Below are 17,452 nucleotides of genomic sequence, written 5' to 3'. Positions count from 1 at the left end.
ATTCACAAACCACAATCTAAATTGCAATCTTTTTTTCTCAATTTTGAAAGGCTCTGTAGATTATAGCCAGGCTTAAAACAGCCTATGAATGTATCTATTAGGATCATTAACACACAATTTCATTAAAGGCAGTTCTTTTTTGATGCAGCTTTAGAAAAGAACCAAATCAAACTGTGACTAGTCAACATCAATTCTATATATATATATTTATCGACCCAGAAAGAAGAGGTTTATCAAGATGTGCTGAAGAACTCCCCCACCACCCCATCTATCCGTCTACCTTTAGAATAGCTATGTTTCTTACTTTATTTCAAAATGTTGTATGTTTAAACCCCTCTATTCAGTTTCCAGTTCTGGTGCTGTGGGAGTGGCAGCCTGTTGCAGCAGCTCCGGCTCACCGTTGAGCTTTTCTTGTGTTTTTTTTGTAATTATATCTTCTTTTTGTGTGCTCTTCTCCTTTGTTTTAACTGTGCAAACGTCTGTGCAGTTTGCACTAGTTTTTCTTTTTGTTCTTTGTAATTTCCCAGTTATGGGACTAATAAAGGATTATCTTATCTTATTATCTTATTCTTTTCCATTCTTTTCGACATGCTCTGCTGCTTTGTTGCATGAGCCTGGAACCACAGCAGGGTGATGGCTAACAGCAGGGGAACATGTTGAGGGTTTAAATGTTTAACATGCAGTCAGAAGTGGAGCAGACGGGCGCCCAGCCAACAAGCTTGTTTTATTTGCAATAATGGCTTCCTCTTAACAAAATATCTGTTGGCTGAGGCAGTTGATGTCTGTGTCTGTGTGTGAGGGAAATTTATATATGTCAAACATGAGCAGCCATTACTTGTGACTAGAGGTACTTTAGCCAGCTCATCATAGATCTTTCATTATGGGTTTGTGTGTCTCAGTGTGTGTGTGTGTGTGTGTGCGAGTGTGTGTCTCTGAGTGATTGTTTTTTGATACTGTGCTACCCCTCACAATACATCCTCTGTAACGGCTGGGTGACCGGGCAGGCCCCCTTCTAGATGGTGGGGTGGCGTAAATCAGAGCTGATTTGGCTTCCTGCCACAGATGTGTCAGCTCACCCTGTCCAATGAGGATCCACCAATAGACATTCCATGAATCTTCCAGACGGCTGCAGTATCCCCCTGCCTTTTGTAGGACAGACTCCCCAGACTTCTGGTAGTGCCCCCTGCATGTCACTCCTTTAGATTTGCTGCAATACAATGTCATCTCTCTTCCCTTGGCCCCTCAAATAGGCCTGTCAGAGTATTTCCACTGGATCAAAAGCCCAGATGGCTACAGTCAGCAGGAGTGAGAGGGAAAGCCTCGAGTATAATGACTAGAATGGAATCAGATGACATGGAATATACTGGGTTCAAAATCTCATTGTGCTGCAAGAACATAAGGATGGATCGGCCTTCATTCATGTGCAGCCGAACAAATGTAGCAGGATGTGGGGAGGCAAACATGATTTCAACTGAGAAATGGTGAGACACTGAGAGGATCCCTTTTTTCCGCATGCCATACCTGCTGTTCTCATGTCCAAGTTGTTTTTCAGAAGGAAGCAGAACACCAGTCCCTTTTTTGTATGATTGTGTGTCTGTGCATGTGTGCTCACTGCATGACTGTTTGCTGTGTGTAAGTTCTCCTGTGACCATGACAGAGGAGCAACTGTACAAAGTGTTCAATGACAGAAGTGGTGTGTGTTCACGCTGCTGTTCTCTTCCTGTCTCTGCAGTCGGACAAGCAGACTGATGTTACAACGGTGGAGCACTATTTTGCAAGCATGTCAGGTCACTAGCTGTACTCTGTGCCTCAGGAGAGAGCAAAACAAGAGCATGGTTACCTCTTTGTCTATGTCCTCATCTCCCCTGTTCTCGTTCTGTTTCTCTTTCTCTGACCACAGGCTTTTCTTTCTCCTGAAGTTAACAAGTGCCACCCGTCATCTTCGGTGTTCCACTGCCTGCAGACACAGCAAGTTTCACCCAGACTCTAACCTCTGCAGAACACAACCCAGGCTGGCCGAGCAGCTATAATCAACAGGATACAGTGCAGCTCGGTGAAACATGAGACACTGCAAGGGTGCTTTGTATCAAGCCTCAAGGTACACACTGGAGACCAAGTCACTGTATTAAATTATTAGGATCATTGATAATCCCAGTGCAACAGTCATTTGATTGAGAGAGATTGCCTTTTTTTCAAAAGGAGGTACTCTACTTAGTTGTCAGAAGATCTTTGAACATCAAACGAATCAAATACTGTCTGATATGAAAAAAGCAAATGAACTAGTAAGAACACACATACACACACACACACACACACACATACACTAACACTGGGGACAGTGCAGAACATCTGTGATCAGCATTAGTCAGATGGATCTGCCTGAATTAGCATGAAAATCCAACTAGAAGACAGCGATAAAGGCGAAATTGTTTTGGCACATTGGGAAAGGGGAGACCGACAGACAGAAAAAGAGAGAGAAAAAGGGCAACAGAGACTGGGACGTAACCAAACAGTTTCATATTTTCACTCCCAAAGCTGCACTGGCTCAGTTTTGTAATTTACTTACAAGGGCAAGGCAGCACGCCTGAGTAAATGAATATGGTTTGAGCAACAGCCCGAGCAAGAGATTAGAGAGATAGGAAGGAGAAAAGATGGAGTTTAGAATTGATGGGGAGGGGAGGAAAAATGAGAGAGACTGACAGGGGAACTCATTAACTTCTCTTTCATAAAGCCCAAGTCACTTCTAGTCCCACACACCCACATAAAATGGCACACAATACACTCCGGTGCCACTCTGATAACCTCCACATCACCACACAGATAGTGATCGTAACCTCATCTACAAAATCATTTACTCACATTAAAAATCCCTTACCTGTAGAACTTCATTAGCGATGGGATGTCCCTGACGAACCTCTTCGACTCTAAAGTTACTGCAAATCATGCAGTGCTGACAACAGCCTCTCCGCTGCTTTATTCGGTGAATAAATTACTGGAGTGCTGACACTGAAGACACTGAATGTAAATATTTTGTAGACTCAACACAACTTAACACCATAAAGAAACCCAATATCTTAAAGCAACAGCACACACGCTTTGAGAAAATCTGTAAATATGAAGGAGAGGCAAGACTTTTTTTTTATCCCTTTTCTATTTGCAAGCCATCTTCAAAGACTAAAATCGGAAAACACTGAAACTGGCGCTGGGCCCTTTTTTTCCGATTCCTTTTTGCTGCCATCGTTTGCAGGACACGTTCACTCTGACTGGGAGGCATAGGAGCGGGACTAGAACGGTTGGATACTATAGAAACAGAAAGCAGGGATTGTGGCATTAAAGCCTCTTCTATATCAGAACATCCATGCCTTCCCCAGGGGCCAGACAGCAAGGCTAATTTCAGAAGCGTGGGCCCTGTCAGCTGTCATTAGCATGCACGCTCACAGACACACACACACAAAAACACAAGTGGGCACATTTATCTGAGAGCACACACACACACACACACACAATACAAAGCTAATTCCAGAAATGTGGGCAACTGTCAGAAGTCATCATCTGAATGCACAAAGCCAACCAACATGTTACACAACCTGGCACTCTGATGGTTGGGAAAAGATGGAGAAAAAGAGACACACAGCAGGAGAGAGAGAGAGAGAGAGAGAGAGAGAGAGAGGAAGAATTATTGATTAAGGCTGAATAACAACACAACAAACGAAAACACAAAATAAATTGCCTCCTTAAAGCGTCTGCTTAACATGGTCTCCATAAAACCAGGCAGTGTTTGAAGCTGATGAACTTTTTGCCATGTGAAGGTGTGTTAATTACAAAAGGAAATGTTTGGGTTCCCAAGGACCATAAAGTAAAACAGATAGAATGTCAAGAGAGCTGCTGTGGTCATCCCACAGTATCAATTTAGATGATTTTTTGAAGAATGTGAGATTGTCTGATGAATGTTTTAACAAACTGCAATGCTACAGTCAAAAAAAGTATCATTTCATGTCAGCTGGTAGCAGCAGTCAAATGTGAGAATTTGGTCCTTAATTTCTGACTGAACTTTGGTTGCATGTCAGCAATGCTCTAAATCAGACATCTGCAAATGAGTCTCGCTGAGATCCGCCCACCGGAGATTTCACTGTGTTTCTCTCACAATGATAAAATGTCATTGAGCTGTATAGGACAGCTCACAGGGGCTTATAGGCAACTGTTCATCACCAATATGGTAATCTTAGCAATGGTGTGTGTGCAAGGTCCATCAAAGGAAATAGGTTTAGTGATGGGCAAACATAAACCCAGACCACACACACTCAGACTGTTGCGCTCTTTCTCGCTTAACCCTATATGAAACCAAGCAAATCCGCAAATACGCAGACACACAAATCCCAGTGAGCGAAAGAGAAGAGGGGAATTTTTTTCTTTGCTGTTCTCACATCCAGGTGTTCTGTGATCAAGAGGGATTTCAAAGCAGGGACGTGCAACTGGCGGTCTCCAGGGGCGACTGCGGCCTATCCTATCACAGACACAGATTTCCCACCTGCCTCAGTGGGCTGCCGACCATTTTGTGTCACATCAGTCCTTCACTAAAGAGATGAAAGGGACGTTTAGGCTGCGATCAAATAATTCCAACAACAACATGCTGCAATGGCTGCCACCTAAGGAATCCTTATGCCAGCAGTCGTGCTGTGTATCTTGGTTACTCTGAGCAGGAATTCATTTTCCCATGACACAGTATGACATTCCTCAAGCAGATTTCCATCTCGTCGTCATTGTGTGCATGATCGCTCATTCACTCATATGATACAACTTAGGGGTTTGGCACTGAAATACATTAGCATTTTAGAATATATTAGCATACCCAAAGGGAACTGTGGTAACATTGATTACAAGTAACCGCATGTATTTAGATGCTGCTCTGCCTCTGATCACACACAATATGCCATCGCTATGCCCTCCCCCCTTCACACACACACACACGCACGCACACACACCTTGTGAAGCAGTTCCACCCCCTGCTGCGAAGCAGGTGCTGTGATACGATTCTCCCTCCCTCCATGCCTACTGACACACATGCATGCACACAGACACAAAAACACGTACATGCACACACATACACATTCATGTCTTCAAAGGCAGAGCTGTGAAGCAGAGGTGACAGGTCTCTGGTTCTATGCCATCCTCAGCAAATGTAGCGCTAATTGCCATTCCCCCACTGTTTGAGAACAGCGCAGCTCCAACAGGGTCCATATGGACCCCAAGATGGAGTCATCTATTGCCCACTGTAGGACCATGGAAGAGAGAACCACCAAGTGCTGTTCACTGTGGTAAGACACCTGAAAAAAATTCACAAGAAAAATATCTAAATTGTCATTCCCTTTGTGTAATCAGCTTCAGCTCATGAACTTGTATTTGGCAGCTGGGCACAGACACATGTAGACGATGGTGCTGTTAGTATGACAGCTGATTAGAGAGACGAGAGATTTGAGTGTGACACCTCTAATGATCTCTTCATCTGATTGACGGGCTAGGCAAGGCTCCAATTCACACATCTCGCACATCACAGAGTTGGGTGCACATACAGAAAAAAGGGTCAACATGTCAGACACACACACACACACACACACACTTTACACAGACACACAAATATGCCACACACATTGCGCCACTGAATGTTAGAAAAAGACTATTTGCTTCCATAAACCCCCCCTGTGACTTCCAGAATATTCTGCTATTATGTTGGCTCTAGCTGGGCTATTTCCTCCCCCAGTTAGCCTGTCATCAGTGCATTGTACTGTATTGTCTAGGAGTGAGCCTAAATGGGGCCCTTTCAGGGGTATTTTCAGGTACTTTCATGGAAGAATGGAGAGGATATTCATATCACATTTCAGTTTTTCTATCACTGAGCAAACACAGTTTCAGACAACACGCAGACATGCCTGCAATGACACACACGCAAAACACACACCGGCACTTCCTTCGCTGACCCAAACGAGCAAGTCAAGTGCATTCCAGCTCCCAGTGATTTCCTCCATCTTCTCCCAACAGACAGGATTCTATTACAAGCGCTTGTTATCTCTCATAGAAGCAGCAGCAAGCATTGTAAGACACATTTCACATCCTAAACACTTCCAGAAGACATGTACAACTGTGGAACACAAACATACAACCAACATTTGAATGAACTTCCAACACTGGAAGTGGTAGCTGCTTCCAAAATTGTACTTCTGTTCGATTAACCTGCTCTGCAAATGAGGGCAAATTGATCAGTCCAGATTTCTTAAGGATGCTGGCATTCTGCAGCAAGTTCCTTTAATTGCACCCTCACTGATCCATCTCATGATTATTGGTAATTATCTGTCAATTAACAATGTGCTGATGTCACCACGATGTGAAAGGTAAAGCAATCAGGAACGGTTAGTGCAGAAATGGTTGTCCATACTAATGACCCAATCTACTGTCCCTCTCGCACACAGGACTCCCGCATGCGCATATGTGTGTGTGTGTGTGTGTGTCCAGTAACTAATCTCCTGTGTGACTGTAGCAATCACAGTGGAGCAGGCCTGTCAACACTGTTTCATGTCTACAGTGCTCTGTAGTTTCTGGGACTCTCAGGATACATCTGCCACTCGTATCGACCTTGACTGAAACACATTTAACCCTTCCTTCAGCAGCCCCCTTACCACCCATCTCCCCAGTGAGGTGCCCCATTTTTCTGAGTGATATTAAATCTGTAAAGACTGCTCGTTTGGATAATTGCTCTATTAAAATGATCTATGTTTAAGAAGGTGTTGGATGTGGATGCTACAAGAAAATATTTAAGAAGCAGAAAAGTTAAAACAATATTTGAAATACACCCAAAAAGTCAATCGTGGACTTGTAATTCTATTCTACTACTTAAACTATAAACGTCCTTGAAGTTGTGCACTTTAAGATCGTTTTATTCTTGCTAAAGTTTAGACTTTGTTCTACATGGGACAAACCTTTTGTTTGCCCTGTTAAATGCTTACAAAAACACAAAGAGATATAAGAGATGACAAATCATCTTTGTATCCAACAAATGCAAGCAATCCATCAGACACAGACTTGCCTCCTCATATAAACAGAGGACGCTTACGACATCTGTCATTCCCCCACTATGCTGTGATCCATGATATGATTGCAACGCTCATACGTCCTGGACGATTCACAATCAATCTTCAGAGCCAAGGCAACAGACAGACAGACTCAAAGAGGGAGAGAGAGACAGACAGAGATAGAAAGAGGCTTCTTGTTTGCTTTTTGTCTTTTCCACTTTTTCAGATGCACTATGGACATCCATCATGCCTTTTTCTTTTAGAAGCCGCTGCATGATGTTTATCAAAGGAAGCACATTTTCAAAGCATTACCTGAGACTCAAATTGATTGAAAACATGTGCAGAAATGCAAGTCACTCTACACAGTTTCTCTACATTTTCAACTCTCAATAATAGCTGAAAGAAAGTGTCCTCTTTCAGCCAATCATTGCCAGGTGTCTGAAAGCCTTTTTAAACCAAGAGACTGAGTGTTTTTTTTTTTTTCATGCTTCATAGCTCCTTGAAGCTGTTTGCACATACATACACACAGACGTACGCTCACAGACTCACACAGTGACCTTGTCAAAAGTTATTACCTTCACATGAAGAGAGCATTATGTGTCTCTCTGTTTCACCTTGGGTTAGGTAAGTCCATGTATCAAGTAGTCTTTATAAATGTGAAAATGGGTGGTGTATTTTGGGATTGTTCAAGACGTAAAAGCAAATTTCTGAACCTTGAAAATAGCCTAAACACAGCTGGGAACAGGTGGGCTGTTAAGATTTCAATAGAGCCCTTTATTCACTCAAAAATAGAGGAGTTATCAACAGACACGCGTACACACACAAACACACACACCACTTTACACACAGCATAAAAGAAAGCTCACAGTATCAATGCGCAGTCACACATATCAAACAAAAGCACAAACACACACAGAAATGAGTTCTAGTGATTTTATTACGACACAAGAATTACAAGCGGGCGTCTACAAATCACAGTAGCCTAACACAGACACACACACACACATACAATTTAAAAATCATACAAATCCAGAGACATTGTTCCTTCATCGTCCTAACCTGTAGAGCACTGTCGGAGGCAGCGAAGACTAAAGCCTTGGCATGGAGAATAAAAGCCTGGGAGACGCACACTACAACAAATCCCTGCATGACTATGCTTGGCCAGCTGCGTTTGCCAAGATAGCTGCTTTATGACTTTGTATCACACAATCAGTGCTCACATTAGCACAGGTTAGAATATTATATATCCAGCTAAAATGGTTCGTCAAAAAAAAATGGCAGATTTAAAAAGAGGCAGATTTAAAGTTACATGCTTTAGCCACGCTTCACTCAACCCTTACAATGTTTTAATTAAATCATTAATTCCGTAATGCTTGTGTTGGACATTGTGATAAGAGACAGTGTGTGCAAGGATGGGCATTTTCAAGAAAAGCCTTTTTTTATGTGATACTTGAAACCATTTAATGGATATTAAACTACACAAAATGTACTCACTGGAGTTAGTTAAGCAAAGAAAGTCTAAGGTGAGAGATTCTCAGAGCACAATAGAACCAGACACGTATGCAATCTATGTGATAATTTGTGAGCATTGATTTTAAGTACAATCTACACTCACACACAAAGACAAATCACAGACTTCCTGTCAAGTTAGGCCTTTAGAAATCATTTATCATTTACTGAGCCTGTAGAAGAAACCCAAGGCAGTTCTAAGGTGCATTTAGATAGAGAATTTATGATATAAGAGGCCAACACTGGATATTATACATTAATAATCTCACATCTCTTTTATGTCAAGGATGTATCTTTAGATATTGTCAAAACTTGCTCTAAAACTTATGTGACACGCTTGTAAAACGCAGGCAAGAAAACTGTCGTACAATTAGGTTGGGCTCAGCTTGGCGGGAACATTTGTCATCTTGACATATCATCAGCTGAGTGCAGCACAGCCACGGTGGAAAATTTGTGCATCTGAATGATCACATCTGTTCATTTACGTTCACATTCCACTTTACTTTATTTAAAAACTACCTGACTGCATGCCATATGTGTGTACAGTATATTTCAGTAGTTCATTTTCCCAGCGCTCAGAAATGGGTTGACTCCACCCAGACATCAGTGTCAATCTGATGAGTGGGTGTCTAACAGTGTGTGAAGCTCACATCAAAGGCATGCCGCTTTAAACGCCCAGCCTTGGGAGAACGCAGGGAGGGGAACGAACTTCACAGGAATAAGGGATGAGGGCGGGGGGGGACAATCGGAAAGGGGCATGGATTTTATACAGTTTAGTGAGCCCCCTTAAAGAACAGGTTTGGATTAGGAGTGTATGACTAAGTCCACCATGGTTACTAGGTGAATCAAAATTTAGCAGCAAGCTCAATAAACAAGCTCACACCAAAAGAAAACACGCACACTACCCCGACTCAATGTGCCAAACAATCTTCTCCACATTATTCATTACAGCTGAGATTTTTATAAAAACGGCAAATCACACTCCCCACAGACATACAAGGGGATGTACTTTCACAAAGATACACACACACTCTCTAAAGGGCTGGATGTGCTTAGGGGTTAGCAGCCAGAACCACCAGCCTCCTCATTAGCACAAATAAGATCGTAGGCAGATACAAGCCTATCCCTGTCTTCCCTTCTGTCTCTGTGTCCCTCCTTGTCTCTGTTCTCTTGCACAAATGAGTCCTAATCCTTGTCCTCCAGTTTGCCTCTAACTAAAATAATAGCACATATAGCTGTAGAAAAATAATAAAAATACACCTCCTGCTCCTCCATGTGGGATATTTCTTCTTGACTTATTTGTGCATCTTCTAAAAATACACATTCAATAATAATGGGCAAAATTTATGACCAAAGGACGCCAGGTTGTGATGTGACCTCAGGTTTCAATAAATTAAAATGGGTCCCCTTGGCCCTCAGTGTATAACTATTCATAAAGGGGAGGGGAGGTCAACAGGCCAACACAGGCTGTAATCCGTTTGTCAGATCAGCTATCAATATGAATATAAAAAATATGAGAACTGGCTGAACATATTCAGTACTGGATGTTAAATAACAGAATCTGAAATGCACAATCTTGGATTTTCCATCAACTGATTCTGATTTTTCCTGATATTTTCTCTGCCTATGCAGAACTTGAAAGCCAAACAAACCACCTTTGACCTTGGCTACTTGAGAGAAATGCCACTTTCACCTTGTCAGTCTTCTAGTTGTACTGCAGCCAGCCAGGCAACTGCTGGTAAATCGAGATGCTGTCCACTCATTTGCCATTACCCTATGTGCTTCAAATCAATAGTTAATTACCTCCAAAAAGCTCTCTTCTCATCCAGCCAGAGAAGTGGACAGCACAGGGCCGGCAGAAATTTGCCTGGCAGAGGCATTCAGTGTTGCGCAGGGTGAAAACTGTCCTCCCACCACTGCTACTTATTGGCCCATCAGTGTCCCTCTCAGAAGCTGGCATTCCATTTTGCACTGCACAGGCACTTCATTTCATCTCCACCACACAATTTTCATTTCTCATGCTAACACACACTGAGACACAAATATTCATGCACAATTTCTCTCTATCTGCCCCTCACTTGCCAAGAACCCAGTGCTTAATAAGAGATTACATTTATGGTGAGGAAAAGGGCAGGCGAATGGTGAAATATGTCCACATGTCCTGAACCTGGAAGAGGTGCTGGCTCTTACTCATTAATAATGGGACAGGCCCCAGGCCCAGGCCCTTAGCTCTACGTCTATACTCATTTCCTTTCCACACATCAAAGCTATGTGTGTGTATAGCTGTGTGTGTGTGTGCTGGGGCTTTTGCACATTCACATCTGTGCATGTGTGCGCTTGTCAGTCCCTATGAGAAACAGCCTGTGGAGGAGCCGGCTTTTATTTAATCAGAAGTGGAGCAGCTTCCACCACCATCCGTAATTTCAGCCCTATTAACGCTCTGCCTCTAATTCCTCTGAGCGCTGGAGACGCAGCATCCTCTGGGCTGCTGATTCACTTAAAATGTAAAAGTGACGCAAAGTTTTCTGTTTTTTTTGCTTGTACCGTAGCAAGTTAATATATTGAACATTTAGACTTAAGAAGCAAGGGATTTGCTGTATACACAATGATACGCAGAGAGTTTGTAATGTGTAGTTACTAAGTCTGCAAAGTGAGCTAAACTAACATTCTTATCAGTTTGATGGTGAACTTTAAAAAGTTTCCCACACACTGAAAGCAACAGTCACAAAAACACTTCACCACTACGCCTGCCTCCTCCCACTCTTTAGCCAGCCTTTGCCCTGCAGCCTTGCAGCCTTCCAGCCCGCAGCCCTTAAGCCTGAGCCTTAGGGCTTAAAAGTCAAATTAAATCACTCTGGGTCTGACTCAAAAACAGATCTCATTATAACAATCATAAATGAAGCTCTTTGTTCCTAGAAGCCTACACCCTCCACAGTCTCTTTACCCACTTCCTGTTCCTGCCAATGCTGTGCCTATTACGTCTTCAGAAGGACAGGCTCATATTTCCCTTTTTTTCTCCTTGTAGTAAACCCTATAATGTTTCATAAATGCATCTGTTTTTCACTAAAAAAAAGTGCAAGGGAAAGAGGCAGGTGAGGGAGAATGGAAGGGAGAAAAGAGGTTTTCCCAGGCAGGAAAGTTCTAGAGAGGAGGTGGGAAGGAATCCAGTATAGCTTGCAACTACTTGCAGATTTAATTAAAATTTATTGCCAAAAAACAAAAAAAAAAGAAGTCAAGTAAACAACAGGCCTTTGTAGATCGGGACTTGGTCAGAGCTGATGCACAGAGGTGTTGGGGAGCACAGGGGCTAAAGGGGCCATGGGGTGGAAGAGAAACGATGGATATGGGGCTGTAAGCACTGGAGCCAGGCTGCGTGAACAGTGGGAAATAAGACTCGATAATCAATGCTTTCTCTTCTGGCCTCTCAACTCAACAAATATCGAAGAGGCTCCCCTTTCCTGCTGACTGAACAACTGTCACCCAATCTCTAGGACAGGTGATAATGGAGGAAAAAACTGAAAGACAGAAAAATAATGAGAAAAAGCACATTTTTCACACCACCATCCTTGAGTGGTGGGGGAAACTGGGTCACTGCGCCCAATCAATTACTAGCATTGCCATTTTCCTCAAGGTGTGGCTTGCAGAGTTATCTCTAAGTTTGTCCACATCAAGGCGAATATGTCTGTGGGTGTGTGCGTCTGTGTCCATGTTGTGTGTTTGCCATTTGAGGGAGCTGGCTTTACCAAGAAACAGATGACTAACACAGTTTGAGGTTGAACTGTATCACGAGCGTCACTGCTTTCACTCCTGTTTTCTAATGTGTTTGGTATGTTGATGATGCAGTGGGTCTGCTTATCCCTGAGATTGGACAGATAGGGACCTTAGCCCTCACCCCACAGTCCGCCACCTGTTCTGATAAGGGCCAAGCACGAAGCAAGACGGCCGGAACCCAACGCTGCTGACAGCATCTTTGTGCCAAATCTACAGACACAAGACTATGTGGAAGACACTGGAAGACAACACACTAAAGAATATGAAACAACTGCACAGCAAGATAACAAGATCCCAAGTCTGGAATGCAACGGAATGGAACAGAAGATGCAAATAAGCACAAACATACATGCAGAACAGTGCGTACTGCTCTCTCCCCACTCTCCCTTGATGCTGCTCATTCTCACGCCGAGACGTACACAAAAATGCGCACATGCATACCAGCCCCCAACCTGCAACCACCATCTGGCCTTCCCAAGGCTCAGATGTCTCTGGGGTAAGGTGAGCTGTGAGGGGAAGCTCTGTGTGCGTTATGTATTCAAGTGTGTGTATGTGTGTTTGTGTGTGTGTGTGTCTGTGTGTGTGTGAGAGAGAGCGAGAGAGAGAGAAACAGAGCCAGTGATCATATTATCCAAGATAGGATACACACTATACAGTACACTGTAATATGTGGAAAAACTATACTGTGAAGAAGAAAGAAAAACCTGCTACACTGTCTGCATGCAAGCACAACACTTCAACGAAAAAGGCAACACAAAAGATTTACAGCACTGCAGGTACCGGAGCTGCAGGCAGGGGTTTTGCGCTGAGGGTCGTCATAGTTGACTAGGCCGTGTAAGCGCACTTTAACACTGAGTAGTCTTTTCACTGTGGGCAAAATAAAGCCTCCATTATGGGATGAGGCCATGTCTGCTGCCCCTGCCAGCCATAATGGCTTTAGCACTACTAACGGCACAGGTACCCGAACATACAATATCCACAACGTGGTAGAAAACGAGTAGAAAATTGAATTCTACTTCAGGTGGTCCCAGGTCAGCAGTAGTGCCCGTGGCCAAAATACACTTGTACACTCATGCGAGTACTCAGTCTCTCTCACACACACACAAAATGCACCTCAACCCACAGGGGCCTATGTTGCGCTCATATTTTCATTCTTCTCTTTTTTAACCGTTTGAAATGAGAGAGCAGAGGAAAGGAGCAATCGCACATTCACATCCATTACAGACTCAACAGGACACTTTTCACAGGCTGTCTCCTCGGCACAGCTGGTGAACTCACATACATGCACAACTTACATCACTGAGTAGCGGAGAGTTCTTCACTCGATCCTACACTGTCACCACGAGCTCAGTATTCACTAACAGACTTAAGTCTGTGAAACAACCAACCATTTGAGCCTGATGGGCCAGGCTGCAGTGTGTTTCGATGATGATGTGACTTGCCTTTTTACAGGGTCACAACTACATTCAAAGTCAGCTGCACTGCCCAGATTAGAAAAGAAAAAAATAACATGAGACTTTGCAGATCCTGGGATGTGCTGAGCTGATGCGCTGAGCTGTGTCTTGCTCAAAAACACTTCAGCAAATCTGTCTAATTATTAATCTGTCTAGCCAATACATCACTCTAATGCTCGAAATTCACGTACATCAACAGTGTGTGGCTCTGACTTCTGTAACTATTATCTGATGCTTAAGCTATCATTATTATTATTTATTAAGGAAACCACAATAATGTCCATTTGCATCAATTTCTTCCCCTGAGACTGAAGCATTACCATCGTATGGTATAGGTATCTAACACAGCATCTTTAGGGAGTGGTTACAGCACATTACTAATTTTCTCTTATCATATACTCATGCTGAATGCTGCTGCTGTATTACCCCAGTGTAACATGGGACAGGCGTCTGTATCAGATAACTCAGACAGCTCAGTGTACGTTTACTATCACAGTCTTGTTCAATTGGAGGCTACTCATTTGTAAAACATGCGAACTGTATCATTTCTCAAACTTGCTGACCTCCTTCTCTCTCATCTTTTTATCTCCCTCGGTCCCTGTCCATCTTTCAGCTGCTGTTTCATCCTCCTTCTCCCCATCCCTCTTCCCTCCACCACCCAGTTCCAGGCCGTTAAATGAACAGGCTTATCTAAGCCTAATTGCTTTAAGGGCAAACAGAAATAAGCAATGGCTCTGTAAGTAGGGGAGAATTGCTGCTGCTGTTGGCAAGAACCATCCGCACATCTGCGGAGAGAGCGAGCAGAAGAGGAGACAGGAGGAGAATGGGGAGATTAGTGAAGAGAATTATGGAAGACAGAGGGAGATAGAAGAAATGATGGAGGGAGGCATAGAGGAGAGCAGACAGAAAGAAGGTGAAGATGATGGGGGGAAATTGAGAGAGAAGAAATGAGGGAGAAACAGAGCACGGCACATGCTTCTTTTTCTAATGGCATGCAAATCCCCGTCTTCACTCTCCTCTCTGTTAGGCTTCTGTTTTAGGTCTGACTGTCCTTTCAATAGCTGCTCAGCGAATGCGTTTTCATTCGCAGGTTTCTTGTCTTCACCAACTGCGTGGGATCGTGCGTGTATGCTGAAGTTTAAATCCAACAAATTCAAAGTTCTGTGACCAACTTTTTCGTCCTTTATTGTACCTTTACACTATACCACACACACCGCTGCATACTCAGGCTTCAGCTCTCCATCTCATTTTTCTGTAATGATCAGCTGTCTCCGAGTATTTTCTCCTTATGATTTTCATCCCACAGTTCATCAGTTTATCAATGATGTGAGAGGTGTTTACTCTGACTGTATGCATGTGTAGGAAGAATTCAAATAATTCATTCAATTCATCACAGGGGCGCGCTCATATGTTCAGTGTGCTGCTTACTCTAAAGTTACACTGAGACACACACGCACAGATCTCTGACACTTTGTGATTGTGATTATCGGCTGATTTGGACTGGTAATCAGATTAAGGGCGACAGCAAAAGCGGGGATAATGTGGTCAGTGGCTCCACTCTCTCTCTCTCTCACACACACACTTGCATACACTCGAACACACACACACAAAATGAAAGAGCAACAGATTGGAGTTCAGATCAGTGAAGATTTTTAACCTGCCCATGGGACAACCTCCTTTCAATTAGTGACCCAAACAAGGAAATCACTTTCATCCTGGGCACTGAGGTAACTCGGGGGGGGGGGGGGGGGGCACCTCCCTGCCCATCTGTTTCTTTCTCATCCCATCTTTAGGAGGAGAAATCCCACACCCTGTTCTTTGCTGGGAAATCTCACTCCTCCCTCCTGTCCTCCTATCATCTAACTGAATTGGCGTTTCTGCTGTCATTTCACACTGGGTAAACATTTGAACCTCAAAATATTCATCCTCACAGAGGAGTAGCAATTTGGGCCTGGATTGGGTATCCATAGCTGTGATGAAATCTGATGAGCACAAACAAGAAAGCCACCGCCGAATTACAGAGCACAGCTTAGGCTGGGAAGAGTCCAAGAGCAAAGTTGTAAATGATTAAAGAGCAGAGCTGCATGTGAAAAAAATTTTTTTATTTGTGTTTCTAATTTACTTATTTATGCTTCTGGGGCGTGGACAGAGACAGTCATGGGAAGCTGGTGTATTTCTGTGTGTGTTTTATTGGAGATGTTGAGCTACTGTACAATAAAATGAGAGAAGAACTATATATCCATGATCCTGCCGGGATATCCATCCAGCAGCCAATGTGTGAGGCTACAGCACAGTGTTCTGTCCCCAGGGTCCCACAGCGGAAATGAAAAACATGTTTAACCGAGGAGATATTAGCTACTAGTGGCACTACTGCTTCTCTAGATCAGTGTGTATGTATGGGAGAAAAACGGGAGAATAGAAGGAAATGTGGAAAAACAAAGCCAGAGAGAAGGGAATGGAAATGGATGAGGAGAAAAAAAAATACAGTGACAGACCCACAGCCGTTTGGTTTCTTTTTAACAGAGTGGTTGATTTCTAAAAGTGAAAAATAATAATGATAAAATAAAATAAAAAAGAATAAAGTCACCTGACTTATAATCAGACCAATCCGCAATCTAAAGAGTTTGCTTTAGAGATTCAAAATGCCACAGAATGATGCTCAGGGGCTTAATAGTATCTTATATGTACAATTTGATGAAAAAACGTGACGTGAATCCTCGGAGGTTTGGCAGGCACAATTGTAGCCTCCGTCTCCACCCGAGAAATTAGTTTCTCGGAGGATAATGAAAATCTAAAATGCAATTTGTCCTGCACTCCGCCGGCCGTACAGGAGCAGAGTAAAAAGCCGATCTGAGTGCAAACAGCCGCTAAAGAACTACGGTATGCTGTTAAACACATTTAAAACACGCACAGGAGCGTTCTTCACAACGACGAGTGACACTAGTGACAGCCAGCGGAGCGGGAGAACTGCCGCTCAGAAATAAAGGGATAGGAACGGCAATCTGCTGCGATCCACGTGTATGACATCCCAGTATCATCTATGCTAGAGGCGCAGTGCTGCCCAACAGAAGACGTTGCAAGCATCCCCAAACACAGCGCGTCTTGGAAAGGAACACTTCCACATCTACAACAAGTATAATCCCGATCTTTTATTTACCTTCCATCGCAGAAGATGTGACGACCAGCACGCATAAAAGCGCAAACAAATCCACTGTCATGGCAGAAGGGTAGTCTCCACAGCCTGTCCCCAAATAACCAAGACGCACGGCGCGCGTCAAAAAGAATCCCTCAGTTGTCTGTGCGGTACTCCAGCCGATAGTGTTGTGAGTCACATTTCAAGCCGTAGTAAACAATGTGTGACAATCAGCACAGGGGAAGAACGGAGCGTAGGGGTTGAGGGGTGCGAGGAGCAGGGGGGGGTGGGGGAGGGAGGAGGAAGAGCAGGAGGAGAAGGTGTTGGGGGGGTGTCCGACATTGCCTGTTCACAGCCCCATTACAGTGCCGGGGCCAATCACCGACTGGGAGCTGAAACTCACTAGCCAATCACCAGAGCCGCGCTCCGCCCACCTCGCATTGTCAAAACACAAAACTTTTCCTTGACCTATTTGAAGGAGCGTCCGCTTCAGTGTAGGGAAATACCGCCACCACTCGAAT

At 43.6% G+C, this 17,452-nt stretch overlaps 1 protein-coding gene across 1 annotated transcript in view; it reads right to left on the bottom strand.

The window, feature by feature from the left end:
• Positions 1–17,209, bottom strand: part of LOC124069752 (ephrin type-B receptor 1-B) — a 145,749-nt gene extending 128,540 nt beyond the window's left edge. The window contains exon 1 of the mRNA XM_046409164.1: positions 16,956–17,209. Within this exon, the coding sequence (XP_046265120.1) occupies positions 16,956–17,016 (61 nt within the window). The 5' untranslated portion in view covers positions 17,017–17,209. The remainder of the gene's footprint in view (positions 1–16,955) is intronic.
• Positions 17,210–17,452: the final 243 nt, after the last annotated feature.

The sequence above is a fragment of the Scatophagus argus genome, chromosome 13 (genome assembly GCF_020382885.2).
Source record: "Scatophagus argus isolate fScaArg1 chromosome 13, fScaArg1.pri, whole genome shotgun sequence".
In the NCBI taxonomy this organism is placed as follows: Eukaryota; Metazoa; Chordata; class Actinopteri; family Scatophagidae; genus Scatophagus; species Scatophagus argus.
This window is presented reverse-complemented; position numbering and strand designations above follow the sequence as displayed.